Source organism: Salvelinus alpinus, chromosome 12 (genome assembly GCF_045679555.1).
Source record: "Salvelinus alpinus chromosome 12, SLU_Salpinus.1, whole genome shotgun sequence".
In the NCBI taxonomy this organism is placed as follows: Eukaryota; Metazoa; Chordata; class Actinopteri; order Salmoniformes; family Salmonidae; genus Salvelinus; species Salvelinus alpinus.
The window spans coordinates 7,605,758-7,631,341 of NC_092097.1; the positions used below are offsets into that span (position 1 = coordinate 7,605,758).

Below are 25,584 nucleotides of genomic sequence, written 5' to 3' on the forward strand. Positions count from 1 at the left end.
TAAGAGAGCAACAATTAAACATGCGCCTCAGACGATTAGAATACTACATCATTTGATACAGCAAATGCGGCGGGAAACTATGACAAACTTACTTGACATACCCTAATCCTTTCTTAGGTAAGGTGTTCCTGTCCGTTTGCAAACTGGTAGAGAAAGAATACAAAGACACCAAATATTACATTTTCTGCTATCAAACAATCCATGATAAAACGGTGTTAAACCTGTAGATCTTTTTTTTTCAATCACAGAAACTCTTGCTATTAATAATATCTCCGTTGCAGTAGAAAGAAGGTAGCATAGTTTGATCATTCTATGTTGCTACATACAGATACTGACTGCTGCGCTAGTGAGACTGGTGAAGACATCCCCCACAAGCAGAGGGTTACCCAACCCATGCCACCCCATCATCAGGGTGTTGCTCCGGTCGAGACCCACCTGTCTGGGAGATTGAGGGAGGTCCTGCTCCCAGCAACCCAGGTCCCTGTGCCCCTCATCTCCTCCCTATCCCTGTCCCTGTCTCGGGACTCTGCCCGGATATATCCTCCACTGGGAGGAACACTCATGGTGAGGGGCAGGGACTCCATGCTGCGGTGCAGGCCAGACAGTTTGGGGTACAGCAGCGGAGAGCCCCCCAGGGACAGGGTCTGGCTGGGGTAGCAGCTGGGGGAATCCAAGTGCAGGATGGGGGCTGGGCTAGGGGTGAGGCCCCGGGGGGCCGGGCTGCGTGACCCAGACCCGGCCAGGTCCTGGAGCTTAGAGTAAGGGGGCACTTTAGGAGGGAGGTCCTGGATGGTCACGCACGAGTCCAGGCTGTTGGAGTTGACCTTGTCCAAGTGGGCAAGGCTGGGCGGCCGACCCAGAGACTTGCAGCTCAGCATCCTATGAATTAGACACGAGACACAGAATGTCAGATCCAGCACCATACAGCACCGGGATGGATCCAAAGACCCTACTGGGCTGGTCCTGTTCTAAGACATGAGTGCAAAACACAGCAAGCAAAATGACAGTTACTTGTTTGATTGCATTGTTGTTCTCTTATGTCTGTTTTAAGTGGTTAAGAAAACATTACACAGCAACTCTTCATAAAATGACAGCTGAACAAACTGAGTCGATACTAACACATGACTACATAGCTGATTCTATAAACACCAGACCACAGCAAAAGGAGTAGTATTATTTTAACGTACTGTAGGACTTGAACAGTGTGAGAATGTATCACGATGGTGAATTTACCTCTGACTGGTGGGCGAGGACAGCTCGGGGTATTTGCTGCTACTGGCCCTCCGCAGTCCCTGCAGTTTGGTGCTGGCCTCCCCTGTAGAATCCCCCTGACAGTCTTCCATCTTCAGGGAGCCACACAGGGAGTCCATATCAGACGCCACTGCCTTGGCCTTAGCTCTCTCCTTCTCCTTCTCCCGGTCTGTCTGGTTGACAGGGCCTGTGCTCCCTCCTCGACTGGCCCCCTTAGTGCTTCCACTGCCGGGCTCTTTCCTCTTGGGGCCAGGGCAGGCCATGGAGATAGGCTTCAGGCTCAGCAGGCCGGGGTCGATGCTGCTGCTGGCAGGCCGGGCCGACCCAGGGCGGCCGATCAGGCTGAGGGTGCTGGACTTGGCAGGGCGCGGCAGGCTTCGGTACTGGAGGCTGTTACGGGCGTTGGGCCCCAGGAAGCCCCCCTCCTCACTGCCTGTGGCGTCAAAGCTGTTCTTACGCCCCCCTTTTCCTCCCCCTCCTACTCCCATCGGCTTCACAGGGATGCCAGAGGACTTGGGAATCTTGCCCACGGTGGCAGAGCCACTAGAGATGGTGCTGCCCCCCACTGTCATGGCGGTGGCACTGCCGGTAGTCGGGGACCTCTTGTAGCCAAACGAGGCCCCGGCGGAAGGCTTGACCAGGCCTGACGGGGGCTTTCGGTGTTCCCGGTGCTCCGGGAGGTGTTCTCTCCCGGCGTCGGAACGGGAGCGCTGCAGCCCAGCAGCCTTCACAGACATCTTGGTCTTGTCCACCGCCTTGTGGTCGCTCTTTGGTGCTGCAGTCATAGAGATAGATAAATATAGAGTTTAGATGAGATTACATTACAGAGTAATTATCTATCGCCTAGCAAGCTGTGATAATGAGTGCAGCTGAATGTGAACCTACCCAAAAAGTGAACTGACTGGATGTCGATGACACCACTGTGACTAATGTTGGATGAATCAGAGGAATCAGTCAGACTGGAGTCATGGATGACCAGAACCATACAATATGGCTAAATGGCTAAATTTGGTCACATGAAAGCAGCTGCATATAACTCGTGTTATTAGAGGAGAGTCAACTTATAAGCAAGAAACATCTGTATTTACTTACAGATGGTTTATATGAAGAGGTCGAGTCACCGACATACAGACACACAAATCTATCTAAGGTATTGCAGACCGGTCTGCGTGACAAACTGGGCCCTTGACCAAGACGTGAAGAAATGCAACGCCCAATAACTTTGGCGACCCGGCCAAGATTTTTTTTCTCGTTTTTATTAACGGCACTCTGTGGATTGTGCATTCACATTATTCTGGCAACTTGTCATGGACAAGTTACTCAAATTGACATGCTTAATGCTTTTCAGAATATAAGTACATCAATTATTGCTCTTATGTCACAGGCGCATGAGGTAACAGTTCATGTCACTCAGTCAGGGAAAGGGGAGAAATGGAGATAGCGAGTTGACAAAGCAAACACTAGTAAAAAAGCTCCCAGTCTTTCCCACGTATAAAAGCCTCACTTGGCGGCCATCATTGGAATTCAAGATGCAATCAGACATGTAGAGCAACATAATTGATTGGGGGGGGGGGGTGGGGTTAAAAACAAAATACTCTGTGTATGAATATCTTAAGACTCCATTTTTATCCCAGAGAATGATGCCAGAAAACATCATGGATCCTTAGAACCTCCATATAATCAGCCACATTAAACCAGCTAAATAAGTAGTAGAGGGCAATGCAATAAATTGCATCAGTCGGGAAATCTTACTGCAGTGTGAATGTTTCCCTTATCGTTCAATCGTGTATATCGCGTGGGATGAAAGAACACCAACCACAACGTTATTGCTGTAATCAGACGGATGAGTCACTACACAGCATTGTAATCTGCTGCATGTCATTACTAAAAAAAGAAAGTTTCCAATTCAACCGGCTTTAGGATGGGATAGAAAGGTAATACACTACAGTGCACACTCTTCCTACGTCTCACTCTGAAGATATTTATTTCATTCAAACTATGAATCAGTTATGGCTGCCTCAATAGCAGCAGTCACATAGCAACGGATCCAGTCTTAAAAGACACCATTCATTAAGATATACACAAACAAACACTGCACTGTACTGTGTTTGTTGCCGTTTAAATGGAACTTTTCCACTGATACTGCCCACGAAGGTGCATTAAATATCCATCGTCTTCAAATTCAGGCAAAGCAAACAGATGAAAATATGTTAAAAACCTGAAAATGCTTCACAAGACAGTGATTCTCTGAAGTCAGTTTGTTTTTTTGACAAGACACATAGGAAGATGAACCAGGAGGGAAATCCACAAAGATGAGCCCAGTTCTGCATGGAACACACTGTACAGTATCATTTCTTCTCAGTTGTTCCTGTACAGTACTACAACCAATCAAACTCTGGCGCAGAGAGCCAGAGTGCCTTGCTACATTTCAGTTGCTATCAAGCAGATATCCGCTGGCTGTGGCTACTCTCCAAACAGACTTGGTTGTTCATGTGTTATCCATTTAGGGGAGGTTATGGATGACAAGGATATGTTGCAAAACAAGTTAACAATCATGTTTTCTACCCATGTTTCCTCGTCATTTATACATCTACTTTCACACACACTCTTCATTAACGCATGAAGTAAAAACCCGTATAGTCTTTTCCTGTATAGCACTCACTTGGAATAACGATGGGATACTTAAATCATCAAACTGCTAAGTTACTTCCAACTCAACAGGACTGGACCCCCCAAAAATGTTTTTAATGTATAGAGAAAAGTGTGGATGTCTGAGTGTGAGAGGTAGGTCAGAGAGGGAGAGAGAAAACGAATCATCCAATCTCACCTGCCACTTTCAGGACGCTCTGAGAGGTGTGCGTGATGGGTGAGGTCACGCCCACAGGGGGGTTGCGTCCCTTTTTAAAGGTCCCTGGCTGACCCAGGCTCTGGGGCTTCCTCAGTTCCCCCTTGACCCCCGCGTCCTCACTAGCACCCTCCATGGGTCTGGAGGACTTCCTCCACTTGCTGGGGGTCTCGGTTTTGAGGCTCCCTGTCTCGTAGGTGCTCCCGTCCATCTTGCGTGCAGCCTTGGCATCCTCGCTGTACCAGGACAGGCCACTCTCCACCAGGGAGCGCTTCTCAGCATCGGTGCGGAGCTGCATGAGGACAGGGACATAGCCATCAACATGCGGTACTTTGCAAATGGAAGTATTTATTTTATTTATATGTTCACAACACAGGAGGTTGGTGGCACCTTAATTGGGGAGAACGGGCCCGTAGTAATGGCTGGAGTGGAATTGGTGGAATGGTATCAAATACAACAAACACATGGTTTCCATGTGATTGATGCCATTCCATTTGCGCCGTTCCATCCATTATTATGAGCCATCCTCCCCTCAGCCTCCACTGGGTCACAATGGGAAACACAGGGTTAGTCAATTCCATGTCAGTTTGGTCAATGAAGAAGATTCATCGAAATTCAGATTTAGGAATTGAAAAGTGCCATTTATTTATTGATTTAGAAATTAAAATGAATATTTGGGGTCATGTGAGAGACACCCAGGTTTATGTGTGTGTGTGTGATATTGTGTTTGTTATCTGTGGAAGATCCTCAGTAATCTCTGCTGTTCCATCTGAGTGTCTGTCTGCATTCCAGAGGGAGAGCATGTGGGAGGAACGGATAAGCCTATACTGTATAACACCAGAGATTTACTGAAGTCACTATGTTATGAGCTTCAGAGACTTTCACCCCAGTAGTCATGTTAACTAGAAAGGATGTATCATGGCTCATGTGTTCTCTTGAATCCCACAAATGTTGGTGCGTCATGGATGATCAGAGTTTTGACTTGGCATTTTCAAGGAAACTTATAGTACATACTCGTGACATGCATTTTGGGTGACATGTGCTACATGAAAGCTTGGTAAGTCTGGGCTGATTTACTCTGTTCCAAATGCATCCCGTTTTTCAATGCCCTCCTCTTTCTAAGCGGGGAAAATAACTGGCTTGTCTGCAAGCTGCAACCCTGTTACAGAAGGACTACTCTTTCATCGTATGCGGGGCAGGCACATTATTAACTGCCCAATTAAACTAGAACCAACAGATAATAATTCACTGTGACTTTTCCTTACGATAATATTCTGCACAAGTGGGCAAGGCTGGGGGTGGTCAAAACAATATAGTACCGTGCTGTAGGGCACAACTACTGAGTCACCTCAGCTATTCTCTTCGTTAAGCACACCACCAAACTCATTCATCAAAACAACATGGGCACAATGCTGTCTCACCTAAGCCGTCCCTCTGCTGAAATCTTTGTTAATACAAGGTTGACACTGCCATGACAGGGAAATACTGTAGTAAGCCATCATCCAAGAATATGACGACAGAAAAAAAACAAAGATCTTTATATCTTTATTTTATATTATATTTATATTTATATTATATTATTTTATATTTAGTTTATATTTCTAGACAGGTGCTACACTGGAAAATGTACTGTAGGTCTACTGTATGTAGCTGATTCGAGAATTGGGCACAGTGTGTCTTGGCAGCGCACCTTATAATGTAATATAGTCACAGATGGCTCAGTCAGCTATACTAATCCCCATGCTTCATCAATATGCTCTCTCTTGGACGAGGAGGAGAACAGAAGAAAGCCGCAGTGTCGCCACAGTAACACCAGAAGTGACAAGCCGTCTGAGAAGCATTTTTCACCTGTGGATAAACTGAGAACCTCTGTACTCACCACGCCAATGAAGAATGAAATATGTACAGTATTCTCAAAACGTAATTGATTACTGAAAGTTGACATTTATAACTTGTGGTGTGAGGATGAGTGAAGGGGTTTCTAAAGGGCTATTTGAAGTGCCCGATGAAGCAATAGAAGTGGCTGTTTTCCCCCTTGAGATGTCACCTACCAAAAGTGGGTCAACTATCTACAACATGTATTTTAAATCCAGTTCAGATTTCCACTGACTGTAAGTTGGATGCGTGATGTCTCAGTATTAAATGAAATGCAAAATGTCCCTTTGATTTCAAATGAGTGGCTAATGGGGCAAACCGTGGCAGTAAACAACTTTGAGTGGTGCACAATGACACATCATCTTAATCCATTTCTGATGTAATGACATTGCAGTGTCTGCCGTGTGAACTGCTTCTTTGGGACCCAAATGACTCAGGCAGATTTGACACGCTTCTGCAGGGGGTGAATAACAGACGCAGGCAGGCGGGCAGGGGGACAGTGAGACGGGGCAATGGGTGCAGTGTCAGTCTGAAATACTGACTTAAACTTTTGAGGACAAAGGACTTACCTAACTGTGTTCTTCCAGAACTTAAACAGAAAAAGTTGTTCCCTTAAATCTATTAGAGTATGCTTTTCTCAAAATACCAGTATCTGCTTACTGTGTGTGTGTGTGTGCAGATAGTACGGCCACATTGTCTGTAAACAGAAGTACATAAACATAGCTAAGGCTGTTGTGATTGAATGTGGCCTTTACTCACCATGACAGAGGAGTTGCGTCTGGAGCCGAGGGGTGTTGTGGGCAGGGAGTTGAGGGAGGAGCTGGCGTTGAACTCCTCAGAGCTGAGGTTATCTACAGAGCCATCGCTGAGCCCACTGCTGATGGAGCTGCTCTCATCCCAACTGCAGAAAGAAGGGGTCAAAGGTTATAATAAAGCAGAGCATGGGACTGTAGAAAGGAATAGTTACTGTCTATTAACAGTTACAGAGCTATCTAACAGTAACTGTGTAGTTACAGAGGAGGTTATCGAAGGAGAAGACAAAGGTAGGACTAAATTGGCAACAGCTTTGACATGTCCATCTGTCCTCCTGAAGGGATATCATGGTAACTGCCAGCGGAGGTAGGCATCTCTAGCTACAAGCTGTTTTATCAGGCAAGGGATGCCTAAGTTACACAACAGAGCTGCTTTGATTCTAACAACACAACTCTCTTTACTCTCTCATGTGCAACACATCCTCTTAGTAACAAACTACAGCTCCACGAGTGGCACTCCGACTGAAGTTTCCTCAGCACGGGACGTGTCTGTTAAATCAAGTTGACTGGTCGAGGCCGAGGGCGGAAGTGGGTTGACAGGCAGCTCAGGGTCAAGGAGCTGGGATGGCGTGTTACAAGGAGCGATAGAACAAGGGAGCAGGGGAATTAGAGGAGAAGGGGAAATCACAATGACAGCTGCCTGAGGGTCAGGGCTGCCACCCAGCCGCCCGTCTGCCTGGCCTGGTTCACCCTGGGACATATACTGCTGGAGAGGCCCCTACATGAGAGGAGGGAGGGAGGGACACGGATGACCAGTCACAGTGTGACACTGTAGCCCAAAAATCGGCTTCTGGCTCGCAAGAGAGCAAATAAATTCACAGACCAAATGCATCCTCTGAATATATTTGAATGCCAAATATACACATCACTGCATGCAATTTAATTTCAGGAGGGGTGTAGTGCGTAGTCGAGAGGATTATTGTCACGTAAGGTTCAGAACAGTGTTGAATTTAAAGCAGAGACTTTTGAAATGGAGAGAAGTGGTTCTGAAGACAGCTTTGTATGCCTTTATGGTTTCAATAGAAACATCTCCAGAGTGCTGTAATGTTAAGTACTTCTGAGATTTACATAATTATTATGCTACCTCTCATTAGCTTGGCAGGGGTAAGTAGCAATCCATTTTTTATCCAGACACAAACGTGGCATAGAGAAAAGGTAGATACAGTAATAAGACCCTTGGAAAGCTGAGTCATTCCTAACTTCTCTTCCCTTTCTGTGCTGCCCCACTGACTTGAAATTGCTCTTTGTGGGTTTCTACTCTGCAATTAGCAAGGCGATGGAACATGGAATAGTATACGTTAAAAAAAACACAGGGAGAAAAGAAATGGCCCATAAAAAGCCTGAAGCAGAGGAGGCAATTGGACATAAAGGGATACAGTGCATTTGGAAAGTATTCAGACCCCAAGACTTTTTCCACATTTTGTTACGTTACAGCCTTATTCCAAAAGGGATTACATAATTTTTTCCTCATCAAAATAACCCATAATGACAAAGCGAAAACAGGTTTTTAGAATTTAAAAAAAATGTATTAAAAAATATATGAAAAGAAATATTCAGACCCTTTGCTATGAGACTCGAAATTGAGCACAGGTGCATCCTGTTTCCATTGATCATCCTTGAGAAGTTTCTACAACTTGTCATTATGGGGTATTGTGTGTAGATTGATGAGGGGGAAAAAACGATTTAAACTGTAACTTATCTACTTCATCTACTTCCCCAGAGTCAGATGAACTCGTGGACACCATTTGTATGTCTCTGTGTCCAATATGAAGGAAGTCGGAATGGTAGTTTCGCGTGACAATGCTAACTAGCATTAGCGCAATGACTGGAAGTCTATGGCTATCGGCTAGTATGATGGGGAAGTACAAAGAGCCTCATTGCCAAAATCCCGAAGGATCCCTTTAAGGATCCCTTTAATCACATGGCTATGGAGGAGTGTGTCCAAAAAAGGGCACTGGTTGAGACCTAGAATCTAACAGTCACTGGAATACTTCACTATATCATTTTGCTCTCTGAAAAGAACTGCTACCATAAATGTACATCATAACAGGAAAAAGTATATGACATGTTGTTGTCAGCCACAAAATCAACTAAAGTTGATCGTGCATTTCTCAGAAGCGCCAATAACCCTAAGTGGTTTAATTCAATCAACAAAGTAGTTCATTTATTTCCTATCCCTTAACAGGTAGACACAAAACAGACTCTCCATCAATCAAACACACACTGAACTGTTGGCCAACACAGAGACAGGGTGTTGAGTGATGTTTTCATTTGTGGTTGTGGAGCGAAGAGTTTTAAGACTGATCTTTTGCTGGACTGCAGTGCTCTCCGTAGGTGGTTGTCAAACACAACCCTCTCAGGACAGTTTGGGATTTTGGCAATGAAGGCAAATTTGGCCGCATCCCGAACTATACCTTTAAATAAGTCCTGTACCCCCACAGAAATTAGTGCCAATTATCGGTTAATATCCTTTCCAAAACTCTTTAATATCCTTTTAATCTAATTTCAAGACTTGTACGAATGCGTCCCTCTGACCTATTAGCCACATGTCTTGAGAAAAGAGACATCAAAGATTGCAAGATTGGGAGTTAATATATTTAATGCTAAGCAGCGTTTTGTGATGTGCGAAGGTTGAAATGGACTTCTTGGTCTATGAACTTTATACAGAGGACTGAGGCAAGCCACATTTGTCGACACTCTAAGCAACAATGCTATAAACATTTAGTAGTCCGTGGTAGTCTTTTAACAACCACAAACCAGGAGGGATTTTATCACGAGGCCTAGGACGAACAGCAGGGATGTTAGCTCACAGTAACACTAACACACTTGGCTACATTCTTTTATGAATTGTTGTCCAAGGAAAGGTTCCATCTTTGATTTTACATTGGGATTAGAAAATGTTATCCTCATACACACTGGTGAAACCAGCATTTTTTGGTACTTGATAAACATCACATTTTATGAGGCAGAGCATTTTTCTTCAAGGCATTCAGTGTTTCTGGCATTATTAAAGTGATTAACAGATACCTCAGATATTCACATGAGTCTGGTATGTTCGATCAAGTCACACCTTAGTCAGTAGCCTTAGTCAGTAGTTTGTCCCTGGACACTCATGATGAAGTAAGACAGGGTCATTCCTTTGAATGTCCCCAAGGGGGTGGCAAATCCAAGAGAGACAGGGAGGGAGTGTTTTATAGCCTGTAGTCCAGGGATTATCAACTAGATTCAGCTGCAGGTCGTTTTTTTCCCTTGAGCGGATGGTCAGGGGGCCGGAACATAATTACATATCATTTGTAGACTACAAATTGACCACAAGAAGCCTAAACAGATATAATATTTGGATAAAACATGATCATTTCAAACCTTGCTTACATTTGTATACGACCACGTCGCTCTATAACACTTGGGAATAGATTTCCAAAATAAAAATCACTTGGACCTGATTTCCTGGTGTTTTAACAGTCTTTTATGTCCAACAATGACAATGTAAAATATATATACACACTGAACAAAAATATAAACGCAACATGTAAAGTGTTGGTCTCATGTTTCATGAGTTGAAATAAAAAATCCCATACATTTTCCACACACACAAAAAGCTTATTTCTCTCAAATTGTTCACATATTTGTTTACATCCCTGTTACTGAGCATTTCTCCTTTGCCAAGATAAAGCCGTTTAAACAGCATTATCGTTACACAGGTGCACCTTGTGCTGGGGACAATAAAAGGCCACTCTAAAATGTGCAGTTTTGTCAGACAACACATTGCCACAGATGTCTCTGAGGGAACGTGCTACTGGCATACTGACTGCAGGAATGTCCACCAGAGCTGTTGCCAGATAATTGAATGTTCATTTCTCTACCATAAACCGCCTCAAATGTTGTTCTTGAGAATTTGGCAGTATGTCCAACCGGTCTTACCACACCAGCCCAGGACCTCCACATCCGGCTTCTTCACCTGCGGGATCGTCTGAGACCAGCCCCCCGGACAGCTGATTTTCTGAACAAACTGTCAGAAACCGTCTCAGGCTAGCTCATCTGCGTGCTCGTCGTCCGAACCATGGTTTTGACATGGCTGCAGTTTGGCGTCGTAACTGACTTCAGTGGGAAAATGCTCACCTTCGATGGCCACTGGCATGCTGGAGAAGTATACTCTTCGCGGATTAATCCCAGTTTCAACTGTACCGGGCAGATGGCAGACAGTTTGTATGGCGTTGTTTGGGCGAGCGGTTTGCTGATGTCAATGTTGTGAACAGAGTGTCCCCATGGTGGTGGTAAGGTTATGGTATGGGCAGGCATAAGCTACGGACAATGAACACAGTTGCATTTTTCCCATGGTAATTTGAATGCTCAGAGATACTGTGACAAGATCCTGAGGCCCATTGTCGTGCCATTCATCACCATCACCTCACGTTTCAGCATGATAATGCACGGCCCCATGCGCAAAGATCTGTACACAATTCCTGGAAGCTGGAAATGTCCCAGTTCTTCCATGGCCTGTATGTCACCCATTGAGCATGTTTGGGATGCTTTGGATCGACGTGTACAACAGCGTGTTCCAGTTCCCGCCAATTTCCAGCAACTTCGTGCAGCCATTGAAGAGGAGATGGACAACATTCCACAGGCCAAAATCAACAGCCTGATCAACTCTAAGTGAAGGACATGTGTCGTGCTGCATGAGGCAAATGGTGGTCACATCAGATACTGACTGGTTTTCTGATCCATGCCCCTACTTTTTCTTTTTAAAGGTATCTGTGACCAACAGATGCATATTTGTATTCCCATTCATGTCAAATCCATAGATCAGGGCCTAATGAATTTATTTAAATTGACTTATATGAACTGTAACTCAGTAAAACCTTTGAAATTGTTACATGTTGCATTTATATTTTTGTTCAGTGTATATAAAAAAATGTTTCTCAGAAAACTTGGGGGGCAAATAAAACCTTTGGCCCGTGGGCCGCCAGTTGGGGAACCCTGCCGTAGTCTGTTGATATTGCAACATGTGTCTACTTTGGAGCTTACATTTCGGAAGTGGAATTCAGACAAGGAAGGTGGGGGGAACTGAACCGTGTACATACTTCATACATTGGGGTGGAAATTGGCCTTTTGTTTTCAGTGGCACTGCTCCAAGCTTACTGGCTGATTTATGCGTTAGTGCTATTATTTGAATTTCTGTCTCTGAGAAAATGTTTCAGTTCAAACGATCGAGAGAAGAGCTGTGTGGTGGGGGAAGAGGGAAAAATATGATCTACATTCTACACTACTCCCTGGTGGAGCACAAACTGGGACCAGCTGTGTGCAACAAGTTGACTCTTACTTATTGGACCCCAAAGCATGTCATTGTGTAAAGTACTGTAGAACTGCAAGGCTACTAGACCATGCTAGAAGGCAACTTTCTTCATAATGTAGAGATACTAAACCTAACAATGACGTCACTTGAGTCCATCAATCACAATAGATTGTATTATTGTGCAGAGAAATGTGATGAAGCACAATGAAAGCCTTTTGCGCTATAATGATTTATTTGAACTGCTTTCATACAGCCGTGACTACAGAAACAAACAGCTTAATTGATCATACAGAGAAAGCCAAACACTACCTTGAGACTTTGATGTCATTCCTACCAGGTTGATAAGTGTCCCGTTTAGATAAGCATCCAGCAATCACACCTAATAAAACAACATGGTACTTTCTCCACACACACACAAAGGGATACACGTCATCTGACCGGGTTTAAAACCACTGCTGCTCCACACTATTGGAGTGTCCCACTTTTGATATGATTGTGATATGACCTTGACGAAGTTCTTGACAAAAGCATCGTCTAAAATGTAATATTTATTACAATTTATGACTGCCTTAATTAAGAAAGCTAATTAACTCTCATCCATCTTGTTGGAAGCCCAAACACCAGTCTACATTATTAGAGACCAGCTGCCACTGATGTTATCCAATTACAGCTGACGCTTTTATTTACCAGGTAGTTACTAGTAGAACTTAAAGGCCGGATGCAGGGACCAGGTAGCCAGTCATGATTAAAGAGACAATTTTAACTTTTGACACAGTGAAAACATACTAGCTTTGTAAAGCAGACATATACACACACATGTGGGACATGTTACCCTATAGATATTACGAGGTAGTAAAAGGGCCATCGACCATTCATGGTTAAGTCTTCGCACAAGACAGTATGCAACAACCAGACCTGTGCCAAATACTTTCAAATACTTTAGCTGTGCTTGATTTAGTTTGCCCAGTATATATAGAACTGATGGATTTGTCCCAAAAGTGCAAACTCCAAGCTAAATCAAGCGCACCTCCAATACTTTCAACAGCATCTGTGTCCCTGGTCTGGTGACAACAACTATGACTGGGAGAAAGGAAGGCAGACAGCACAGCTAGGCAAAAATATAGTTTGTGACTCTTGGGAGCGCATACCTGTGGCTGAAAGGAATCTTCAATTACCCAGATAGCTGTGGTACTGTTGCCACAATTCCATCATGGAGGGTGCTTTTTTAACCAATCCCATAATTGCTTGTGACAAACAAGTGCCAAGTCTCTATCTAACAAGACCTCAGTGTTTGCCAAAGTATAAAGCTTTGCTTGATAAGCAAAATGTTGAGTCACTCTGCTGTAGCTCCATTTGAACAATCAAATCAAATCAAATGTATTTATAGAGCCCTTCTTACATCAGCTGATATCTCAAAGTGCTGTACAGAAACCCAGCCTAAAACCCCAAACAGCAAGCAATGCAGGTGTAGAAGCACGTGAACCCCCAGGTAGAGCAATGAACCCCCAGGTAGCCTAGAGAGATACATCACTTTTTTAAAGAAATACTGAAAATATCAGTATTTTGATTATATAACCTATAAGCTAGTAATTGTAGCCAAACACTATTACATTGGCCAGTAAAAAGTATCAAGATTTTCCCATAGGAACGCTGCTGTCGATAGATAAAATAAATGGATGATGGATCTATTATTTTCAACATCAACACTTGAAACTCTACATTTTAGTTAATTGATTTCTATAAAATAATTACATTCACTTTTTTAAGAAGAACAAAAATAGACTAAAAGTATTTTCAATGTTTTTTATTGAATAAAAATGTTACAGTAGCTAGCCTAATTTTCATCATTTCATCCGGAAAACTACAATGTTAACGTTACATTCTAAGCATTTCGTTGTTCAACTCTTGAAGTGAAACAAACTATTTTCAAATTCCACGTGTTCACTGTATTCAGAATCATTTACAGAGCTACAATACATTGTCTGACAGTGATACACGCTGATCAGTATCGCTGCAGATCTCTGCTTAGTGCTTACCTTGGACTCGGCGTAAAATGTATCGTCTTTTTCGCACAGGGCGCCGTCCGCTCGCGCTGCCGCATTGGCGGCACTTTCCCAATTAGCACACGTCCGCTCATATTCGCGCAATTCTGACATCAACGAGCATTTTTACAATTATTTCCCGTAGTATCCATGTAGCCTGAAGGAACGCTCCATTCAAATTCTGATATTCACTGCAACAACCTCCGAATCCCTGTTTCCCCAGTAAGGACTGCGAAACGGTTAGGAAACACCCCCAGAAAGTGACCCCCCCTACTCTCCCACTCCTGATGGCTAACATCTGTTGTTCAACTGTTCCCAAAACCGCGCATGTAACCCACATCATATCATCGACACCACCATTATAGCTACTTGAATAAACTAATTGTTCAATGACCCTGGAATTATTACCCTCTTTGGGATTATGTGGATAATATATGGAGATTACATGGCATATGACAAGATATCATGTTTAAGATGGCAATGAGTTAAATGTACAGAGAAATAATAAGTAGAACATTTGCAGAACTAATCTGGAAGTTAGGGGGAACCTTGCTTTGCTGTAGGTTACATATGCCAACACTGGACCAGTTTAAAACATGCACATAGAGCATGTTATTTTTCTAATGTTCTCTCTGTATTGTTGGGAAGGGTTTCGCTGACTAACTAAGCGTTTCGCTGTTAGTCTACACCTGTTGTTTACAAAGCATGTGAAAAATAAAATTGGATTTGATTTGGAAAGCTAATTAATATAACCTAAAATATTCATATACTCTCTCTGGGCTCTCTCTTCTCGATGCTCCAACTCCTGCGAAATGAAAGCGTTGGAGCGGTAAGGGACACCGCCTCACTGTCTGCCTGTCTTCCAGGAGGCCAGCTTGACTGAGTGTCCTCCCTGCTTGACCTTCAGTCAGAGGACCACCAGGGAGGAGAGATGAGAACATAGAGCAGCAGCTAATGTTCACTTAGACATAGACCAGTACACTACGACAATAAATACACCCATTGTGTTTCTGTAGCTAAACGCATATTGCTCCATCACCTATTCCTTTTAACTTATTTTATAACATGATTCACTTGATGAGACCAGGGTGGAAACTAAGTCCTGGCATAGGCCGAGTAGACTAGCCTGCGTTAACTCTGTGAACTGAATGATTCACAAGGCTTCGGCTACCACAACATAATCTAGCCGGGACCTCCAGCAGGGCATGAGGAACCTTGGAAAATGTCCTTCTGGTTCCTCCCCTCATTAGTAACAGAGCGTTCTCACTGTGATGTCATCAGGTCAGAGGAGCGTCCAACCACTCTGGGAGTTTCACTGTGTGGGCCAAGAAGGTTCCTCCCCAACCAGACCAGACCAAAGCAGCACAGGCCTGAAGATTCAAGGCTAATTGGTTCAATCTGAATGGGCGCTGTAAATTGTCTTTGTGTCATGGATCTGTACTGGTCTGATGGTCCAATACATGGCAACGTTGAAAGAGTTGGCTGAATCACACACTATCAAAGGGTACTGTGTCTCATGACCAAAGGTGGTCATAGCTAGGCTCAGGAGGCAATATGATAGACAGCGTAAAGTACACATTTTAAAAGGAAATGTCCGACTGAACGTGACGGCCGTCTCGGGGCTCATCATCATGACATGGACCAAGCTAGCAAGATATGTATGCATACAGCCTATTTACATTTGTTTTTTATTGTGACACCCTTTGAAATGTTACACATAGAAGGAACAAGAGTATGTAAATACTGTATATCTAGCCTGATCCTAGACCATCCTGAACGCTGCGTTCTCATTCTGTTTCACGTCACCTCATCACTTCATGTATCCGTGTAGCGAATCATTTATGTAGGCTCGCAAGATCAGGCTGGCTGGCGAGGCTAAGATTTATCTGCCATGGTAGTTCCTGAGTTGGGCCAGACCAAACAGCCAGTGATCTGTTATCAGCTAGCACCAGCCACACAACAAGCAATGGGAAGATTTCTGGCCAGAAGAGAAAGCAAATGATATGCCCCAACCAGATGGACTGTGGTGATGATACTCAATAAAATACTGTTGTGTCTTCCTGCATCTCCTGATACTCGTAACCTGATCTTTTGAATACAAAGTATGTGGTAAACAGTCAGTTTACAGTTTCCCTGTTGCCGTTTTTCTTTATTCAGTGAGGGACCCACATCCCTTTCTCACCCGTAACACCTGTAATTGAATTCAATTGAACTTAATAACGATAATAACTGTATTTGTGAAGTGCTTTATAATTATTGTGCTTAAAGTGAAAGCCATTCCCAGGAAACCAATTTCCTGCTGCCTTTGAAAGGAACTACAGTATATCAGGCATTTATACAAATACTGAACACATATGCTTTACATCTCCTGTCTCCTGTTCATCTGACCAATTCAGAGTGCTGCTAAACATGCTGTCACCTATCCTATACGTAACCTTTACTAAGCTGTAACTACTAATATAGCCATTACCTACTGACCAAATGTCTTGTGTCTGAAACAACCATCCCCAAAATGTTTGCTTAGGTCACGACTCACCATTCAAGAATATAGCATTTTCGGATGGGATATGTGCAAGCTGTGCAAACACTGATTCCCACTGTCAGTGTGAATGACTGCGATGACTGCATACTGGAGGCAACGGAGGTAACTCATAACATGTGCTGCACTCTCTTTGCTGTGGTTAACTGCTGTTGGCTGTACTGCAGCAGACAGACCAACAGGAAGCTGCTTTCATGCTCTGACCTTTCATGGCTGTGGTCTTTATCAGTAGCTGTCAGCTCTTTCTGCTGGACCAGTTAAAAAGGTAAAGAGCAAAGCTGTCTGGTCGGCTCAACATTTCTGCAAACCCATGTTCGAGATTTAGTTAAAATTGGTAGACATGCCCCTGCCTGTTATGTGTAAAAAGACAGCCATTTATTTTGTTATAAATGAGAGGGGTGGAGGGATGGAAGGAGGGAGAGGAGGACAGCGGGCCAGGACAGGGGGCCAGGACAGGGGGCCAGGACATAGAGCCCTGCACCACCCTCCCTCAGAATGATTCTTAAATATGAATCCAGAATTGGCATTGGCTATAAGGTAGTCCATAAAATCAGCTAAAATATTGATAGGTGCCAGCGGAGTCTCTTCATCTACATGGTATGAAATAAGGTAAGTATCCAGAGGCTGTTGTAGAAAGCTATATCCACTTTATAATCAAGACAGGTAACCACTGCTCTTTGACAACCCCTTTGATTACCCAGTAGAACACCATTCATGCATTCAGGAAGAAACTTCTACTTGAAAAGGCTTGACTCAATAACCCAGAAAATCAATCAGTAATGACTACCGAGGCTAATGGTGCAATGACACAATCCTTCCAGCAGAAGGCACAATGAGCCCAGATTGAGGCATGGAATGGCATGGACAATGGCAAGGATTGGCAGAATGACTTGGGTGTCATTGCTGCATTTGTTTGCAGCTGGTGCCTGACCACTACAGTCTTTCTTGCATTTTGTACATTCTTTTCAATTTGTGCACACTTTGTCCACATACTTTCATTCATCAATTTATATTCAAGAGCTTTATCGTGAAAAGCGTCGAACTCCTCTGAAGTAATGCATTATAGATGCATTATAGAAGTCTCTAAGCAGCTCTCTGAGGACCAAGCTCAGTGTCCACTGGCACACCCTGCTGTCCAGTCAGTTTTTCCTCATCACTTTATCCTCTTATTCAATCAGTACATGAAAAAGATAGATTCGTACAGTTATTTTGATTTGTATTGAGCTTGACCCTGGCAAAGCTAACAGGATTGTGCTGCCATCAGCAGCAGGGCAAGGCAGTACAGCACAGTAGCTCCAGTAACACTAGCAGTAAAACAGTAATGGCTCTGAGATGCATCGTTGAGTCCATCTGAGACTGGAGCTCTGTATATCCACGTGAAAATGGACTCCCTCTGATCGTTGGGGTGGAAAACATCAGCCAGACTAGACCTCAGACAGGACAGGAGGGTTCCCTTACCAAACACCACATCACAGAGGCACACCAGGACACCTAGCCCTGATGTGGTTGTAATGGAGCCTGCATGCCGGTGAGTGATGACATGACATCATGGACATGATACAGAGATGTTCACATGCCCCCAGGGCTACGGTCATCTAATTAGATACTGGTCCGTTTATCAGACATGCATGTGGAGGTGATACTGTAGTGGTAGTCTTCTTGATTCTGTCTTCTACTATTGACTCCTCCAGTGACAGAGGCCTCCCATATTGCCCACAGATGTGTCACACTCTCTCTCTCTGTGTGTGTGTGTGTGTGTGTGTGTGTGTGTGTGTGTGTGTGTGTGTGTGTGTGTGTGTGTGTGTGTGTGTGTGTGTGTGTGTGTGTGTGTGTGTGTGTGTGTGTGTGTGTGTGTGTGTGTGTGTGTGTGTGTGTGTGTCAGTATGTGAGTGTGTGTGTGCGTGTCTGTGTGTGATTCTGTGTCTGTGTGTGTAAGGGGAGGGCCTCCTCTGTTCACATGTGGCCCCAGACCCCTCCTGGCCTCAGGGGTAGGGTACGTAGAGTAGAGTGATCCCCTCCCTCTTCACCTTACCCCTATATATATATCTACTTTTATCGATCCAGTATCCATGCACATTGTAAATATGGTACTGGAAATGACCCTGTATATACATACTATGCATACTTACTTTAGCATGTTCTTCTTATTTTTAAATCTTTTGTTCTACGTTATTATTTTTTAGTTTATGTTGTTATTGATTACTACATTGTTGGGGTTAGAGTTTGCAAGTGAGGCATTTCACTGTACTTGTGCATGTGAAATTAAAACGTGAAACTTGAGCCATGGCCCATAAAGGGTTGACCCCGAGCAGCGGTCCTACTAAACCGTAATCCCTGCAGGACTTTTGGAGGGTCCGGCCAAGCAGGCCCAGACCTAATCAATCTGCACATGGCTTTATATGGGTCAGGAAAGCACTATGCTAGGCTGGCCAGGAAAGCACGGACTGACTGTGGAGTAGAGTCCAATGTATGCAGGAAAGGGAAATTGAAGGCAGACTGTTCCGTTCTTTGTGTACCAGTATTAGATGACTAGAGGCAAATACTGTACTGTATGCACTCAAGTATGGGTGTGTTGATGTGGAATTTCCATTAAAATGAGCCATAGTGTAAATGGTTACACACACAAACAGAGACACAGAGAGAGAGCGAGAGAGAGACAGAGAAGCTCGATTTCCTAGCATGTGCAAAGCTTTTTCACCGTTGCCATGGAAATGACATTACCAGAAGAGCAAACTGAAACGATGGATTAGCTAACATGAAGGAATCCATTCTTTGTCTTAACTCAGTAATACATAGCACATACTTAATATGCATATATTTGGCAGACTCTGAATAGTGTCGTATTTTAAACAGCATTATGCATACTGCATGATAATCTAACCGAGCACGATGTTGTTCAACTTGTTCATCAGAAACAACACCTATTATGGAAAGAGAGGGATTACATTCTAATGACCCTATAACTCAAACAGAATGACCTCTTGCAAGTCTTTGTGCCGGAACCATTGATAGCTGATCTGAAACCATTAAAAAGTATGTCCGCCGTGGAAGGATTCAAAGGGGAGTTCTAACAATAGGTACGAGCCGTAGACATCCATTGCCTGGTCTCCCACTATACCATTTCATGTTTGGATGCAGAGCAATCTTCTTAATCGGTCAATATGAAGCCCTTTCATCCTCCACACACACATAACTACACACACGTGCACGAATGCACACACGCTGACTCCAGCACACTGACTCGTCAGTGGGTCAGAAGAGGAGGGTTGCCATGGCAGCGTATCCCGATCCATGTGCCGCATGATGAGAGGCGTGTTGCTGCACCAGCCTTTCCCTTCCTTTTCCCTGCACTGCTTAGAACACTGTTCAGTGCGCGCACACACACACACACACACACACACACACACACACACACACACACACACAGTCCATCACCCCTGTACCACCATGTTCCCACATACATTACCTCACCTTGCCGCACAGTGGAAAGAGGGGGGCCATAGATAGCCTAGTACTCAGCCTACTACAGGACTCCCATTCCACATGGTAATGTAAGCTACTCACCCTGTAGGCATCTCCATAATCGATACCTCAGCATGCAGTCAAGTGCTTTATAGCCGGTTCAGTAAACAGGGCAGAATCTGAATCGCCCCCAAAATTCGGAGTCATTCGTTTTCTGTCTGAGAGTCTAAATAAGCTTCCAGTAATGCTTTGAGTAACTCAACGTCTGCCAGGAAAAGACAGTAAATCCCTTGGTTGCGATAAACAGAGAGCATTCTGGGTGGGCCTCATTTAGTGAAGTTCCATGTTTGCATGTCCTTTTTAACGCATTAGACCATTCGCTCCATCAAAGAGCGAATAACCAAACAGATTATCCTCCTGTGAAACGACGGGATTGGACATGAGAAAGTAGCTGTCAGGCTGAAACAGAGCGCTGATGCCGCAACTCGATGGGTGTAACCGTAAATGACGGGTGAAAAACTGAATAGTGGGACATTTATCATTTCTCTTTCAGGTGTAGCAAATCTAAACTATATTCAGTCATATCGTTATACAGTATTGTCATTATTACTGTAATGTCCTTATTACATGATTACAGTAATATCATTACTACAGTAACGTCATTATTACTCCTAACCCAATATGTGAAATATGATTCAGGGAGACCTGGTTAAAATGGCTGCCAATGTTAAAATACAATACTGCTGATGGTTCTCCTCCATTATTATGTGGTGTGAAGAGTATATCTACAGAAAATTACGATTCTCTCATTATAAAGACATTATGATTCTGCCATACAGATTCCAACAGATGGTACATTACCCTCCTTCCTCCAAAATGGGGCCTAGTCAGAATGTTCAGATGGAAACGTATTGTGTAGAACATACATTATTCTCGGTCATGGGGAGTAAGCCATAGAGCCTATCAGCTCTATGCATCATATTTCTATCTAAACATTTCACCCTTTTCGGAACACACCGCACACCTGACTCAGAGGAATGGCATTGCTCTCTGAGTGCACAAGTTACCCTCAGCACACAGTACTGCATAGACTAGCTGTGGATATCACACACAGCCCTACATTACTATGTGTTTTGATGTTGTTAATGTAGCAATATAATCAATAGTCATTAGGCCACCAACAATGTGCGGCAGGTTCAATTCACTCCATAGAACCCAAACCCCCGGAAGGACCACACACAGTGGCTTGGTCTAAACGCGTTGTAACGAGCAAAGATTAGAACATCTGGTTTGATAACACGTATGACAAATTGCCTCAATTAAGTCAACGATTTAACAGAACAGCCAACCAGGAATCAGAATACAGAGCCCTCTGAATTATAGATGTGGCTATAATATTATACTACAGGACCATTTTAGCTCAACATTCCCATTTTACCCATGGCAGTCAAACCTCCCTTCGGATATGCTTGACAGTATTCTATGGCTTCCATTCAGATAAAGGAGAATGTGTGAGGGATGATGGCGAATTAGATGGAGAAATGCGCCTTCTCCCCACAGTCACACTGGAGCTGGTTGCTATGGAGATACAGGAGGGGCTTGCAGAAATTATCTATTTTCAAGAGACTGTAGATGCTAATGGTTTCCAATGAGCGGAACTGTGTGTGTGTGTGTGTGTGTGTGTGTGTGTGTGTGTGTGTGTGTGTGTGTGTGTGTGTGTGTGTGTGTGTGTGTGTGTGTGTGTGTTGCCAGAATCGTGGATTATTTTCACATTGACTGTACGTACAGTAGCTCTCAGATGAAATGAATTCATGGTTACCAACAAGGACAGCATTGTTACTAAAAATGCAGATGTATTCAGAAGTAAAATGAGATATGTAGTATGGAGGAAACTAGAGCACGAGCCGTCTCTTCCGTTTTTAAGACCTGGATTAGCCTAGCTGCATACCGGTAGTTATTCATACTATAAAACGCTATTATAGATTAGCCCTTTGACGGTCAGTAGCATAGCACTATTCCTAGTGTATGAGGGGTTTATCCGAAATCAAGGGCATTTCCCGCTGAACTCACAGACAACACAGCTGCACAGTATGTATCATGAAGGCTTTTCAGGCGGTTTTAGCATTCAAGCACAAGAATGTATCAAAGGTCATGCTCCAATTTCAGTGTCTTCAAAAAGTATTCATGCTCCTTGACTTTTTACACATTTTGCTAAACTGCTTGCTGCTGACTGTACTCTGTACTGCATGATTGTAGCGGGTTTACTAACACGTTAGTTCTAGTAGCTATGCTGACTATGACATGACAACGATGTAGGTTGGGTGTAGCGTTTAGTGGTCATGACATGAAGGTTTGGCTTGGAAAGGTTTTTTCGCCTGGTCACAGACAGCTGATGTGTTGTGCACTGAAGTCCACAAGCGAAAGGAAAAGGTGAGAGGCGGAGAGCACGTAGATATACAACGAGCTGTTTGTATGTGGCTGCTATGAAGGTGAACTGTGTTTGCGGGTGATCATGGTGGCAGGTAGCCTAGTGGTTAGAGCGTTGGACTAGTAACCGAAAGGTTGTGAGGTCAAATCCCTGAGCTGACAAGGTAAAAATCTGTTTTTCTGCCCCTGAACAAGGCAGTTAAAGTGTGAAGTTATTAATTATATTTTGGATGTTGTATCAATACACCCAGTCACTACAAAGATACAGGCATCCTTCCTAACTCAGTGAGGAAGGAAACCACTTTGGGATTTCAACATGAGTCCAATGGTGACTTTAAAGTAGTTAAAGAGTTTCATGGCTGTGATAGAAGAAAACTAAGGATGGATCAACAATATTGTAGTTACTCCACAATACTAATCTAAATGACTGAGTGAAAAGAAGGAATCGTATGCAGAATAAAAAATAAGGCACTAAAGTATAACTGCAAAACAATTGCCCGAAGAAATTAACTTTATGTCCTGAAAACAAAGTGTTAAGGTTTGGGGTAGTCCAACACAACACATCACTGAGTACCACTCTTCATATTTTCAAGCATGGTTGTGGCGGCATCATGTTATGGGCATGCTTTTCATTGGCAAGGACTAGGAATTTTTTTAAGATAGAAAAGAAACAGAATAGAGCTAAGGACAAGCAGAATCCTCAAGGAAAACCTGGTTCAGTCTGCTTTCTAACAGACACTGGGAGACAAATTCACCTTTCAGCAGGACAATAACCTAAAACTCAAAGTCAATTATATAGTACACTGGAGTTGCTTACCAAGGCGACATTGAATGTTCCTGAGTGGGCTAGTTACAGTTTTGACTTAAAAATACTTGAAAATCTATGGCAAAACATGAAAATGGCTATCTAGCAATGATCAACAACCATCTTAACAGAGATTGAAGAATGTAATAAAACAACAGTGTGAAAATATTGTACAATCCAGGTGTGCAAAGCTCTTAGAGACTTACCCAGAAAGAAGTACAGCAATAATCACTAACATGTATTGACTCAGGAATGTGAATACTTGAGATATTTCTGTATTTCATTTTCAATACATTTGCAAAGATTTCTGAAAACATGTTTTGACTTTGTCATTGTGGGGTATTACGTGTGGAAGGGTGAGGAATTTTTCATTTTTTTTAATAAATGTTAAATTCAGGCTGTAACAACAAAATGTGGAATAAGTCAAGGCACTGTATACGTTTTCTCTTAGGGATTTGGTAGTTATACTATCCCTTCGTTATATTCTGACAGATAAAATATATTGGGGATCTCGATCCAAGCGTATGGTTATCAAAAAGATGCCAGTAGTCCTGTCTCTGTGTATGGGCTGACCTGGGAACAGGTGGCACACCACAGGAGGTACAGGGTTTCTCATCATGGTCACCTTAAATAGCTCACCTAGGGATTGAGGACACAGGTGGCCCAGTGCTGAGCATTCACTATGAAGCATTTTTACAATCACCAGACATACCATCTTACTCTCACTCTATTTCTCTTCAATCTCATTCTGCTTCTCACTATGCCTTGTCTCCATCTATCACACGTCTCAATATTTACACTGTAGTCTCTCATAGGCAGAGTGGACTGATTACCCAAGCGGGCCAGTCAGTCAGTGCCCCAGAAGCTGCAGAGTAAATCCCAATGCATGTGGAGCAATGATAAAGTTGCTCACATCACACCAGAGAACTGGCCTGGATTCCCTGCCTCTGCCTCTCCTCTCCCTGCCTACTGACTGTCAACTAGGGAGAGGGAATTAGAAAGAGAAAGAGAGAGGTGTGGGGGGGGGCAGAGAGAGAGGGGCAAAAAGAGAGATTGCGAGAGAGAAAGAGACTGTTAAATTAGTGTTAAATGAGGCATGAAAGGAGAGAATGCTGTGGCTCTGCACCTGGTAGACAGAACACCTGCCACGCCTTTCCTTGACACCTTGACCTGGGATCAGACTGATGCCCTACCACGGCATTGGTCGGTAGGCTACTGTTACTAATGCGCAGTTAGTTCGTTAGTGGGTTTTAACTGTAAAAAAAAGCAGGGTAGTACTTTAAGCCAATGTCATTCTGTACTTCAGTCCTTTCTGCTTAAGTTATTGGTAGCACAAAGTGACTTGCTCAATCCCATTTAGTGGAGAGGCAGGCACTGACTCGAGGGGCTCTGTGTGCGTTTGTGTCAGTTACACCCTCCTCCGTCTCTGCAGTGAGATGTGGGTGTGAATGAATGCCCACTGCTGTCTTTGACACGGCCAGCTCAGCAGGAGCGCTGGTAATGAATGTCATTACTGCACAACTCAGACGTAATCTGCACTCATTTAGACCCATTTAGAGATCCACTTTTGGTTTTCCTGCCATTCGGACATCTTACTTTTCTACAAAATGGAAGATTCCAAGACAGACAAAATCTTGTCTTGTTTCAGCAGATAATTTCCCAAGTTGTTGGAACGGCTAGGAATAGAGACGGAATAGTGAAGCTGCGAGTTTGGAATAATTCTGGACATGTTTATTCACTAGTTGCCATCAACACACACACACACACACACACACACACACACACACACACACACACACACACACACACACACACACACACACACACACACACACACACACACACACACACACACACACATACACACACACACACACACACACAATGTATTTCACAGCACAATGAGTTTCAGCAGAGGGGGATTCGCATTAGTAGCTAGGTTTCCATCCAATTGGCAACATATTTCCATGCAAATATTAAAAAATGCATAAAAATAATATGCACATTTTCCCACCAGATATATGTTTCCATCAAATTGACTTGTGTGTGATGACTTAGTGGACATAAAAATAACTTGAACGGTAAATTCCAATGAACCAAATAAAAAAATACTAGTTAAATGGGTTTCCATTGCATTTTCAACTCTACTGTAGGTTTTGCCACAAAACATGTTGTATTATATAGCGAATGTGCCCATTCGGATTTTTGCTGTTTCCATCAGGCCTGTCGTGAA

The 25,584-nt window shown here is 43.5% G+C and overlaps 1 protein-coding gene across 7 annotated transcripts in view; it reads right to left on the reverse strand.

Annotated features, from left to right (window-relative positions):
• The window catches only part of LOC139535409 (neuron navigator 1-like), a 107,223-nt gene that overhangs the window by 33,975 nt on the left and 47,664 nt on the right, over positions 1 to 25,584 (reverse strand). For all 7 annotated transcript variants that reach the window (XM_071334786.1, XM_071334785.1, XM_071334783.1 and 4 more), the window contains 5 exons: positions 6,731 to 6,872; positions 4,079 to 4,388; positions 1,234 to 2,026; positions 436 to 879; positions 93 to 143 (listed from right to left, as the gene is read on the reverse strand). In XM_071334786.1, the coding sequence (XP_071190887.1) occupies positions 93 to 143; positions 436 to 879; positions 1,234 to 2,026; positions 4,079 to 4,388; positions 6,731 to 6,872 (1,740 nt within the window). The remainder of the gene's footprint in view (positions 1 to 92; positions 144 to 435; positions 880 to 1,233; positions 2,027 to 4,078; positions 4,389 to 6,730; positions 6,873 to 25,584) is intronic.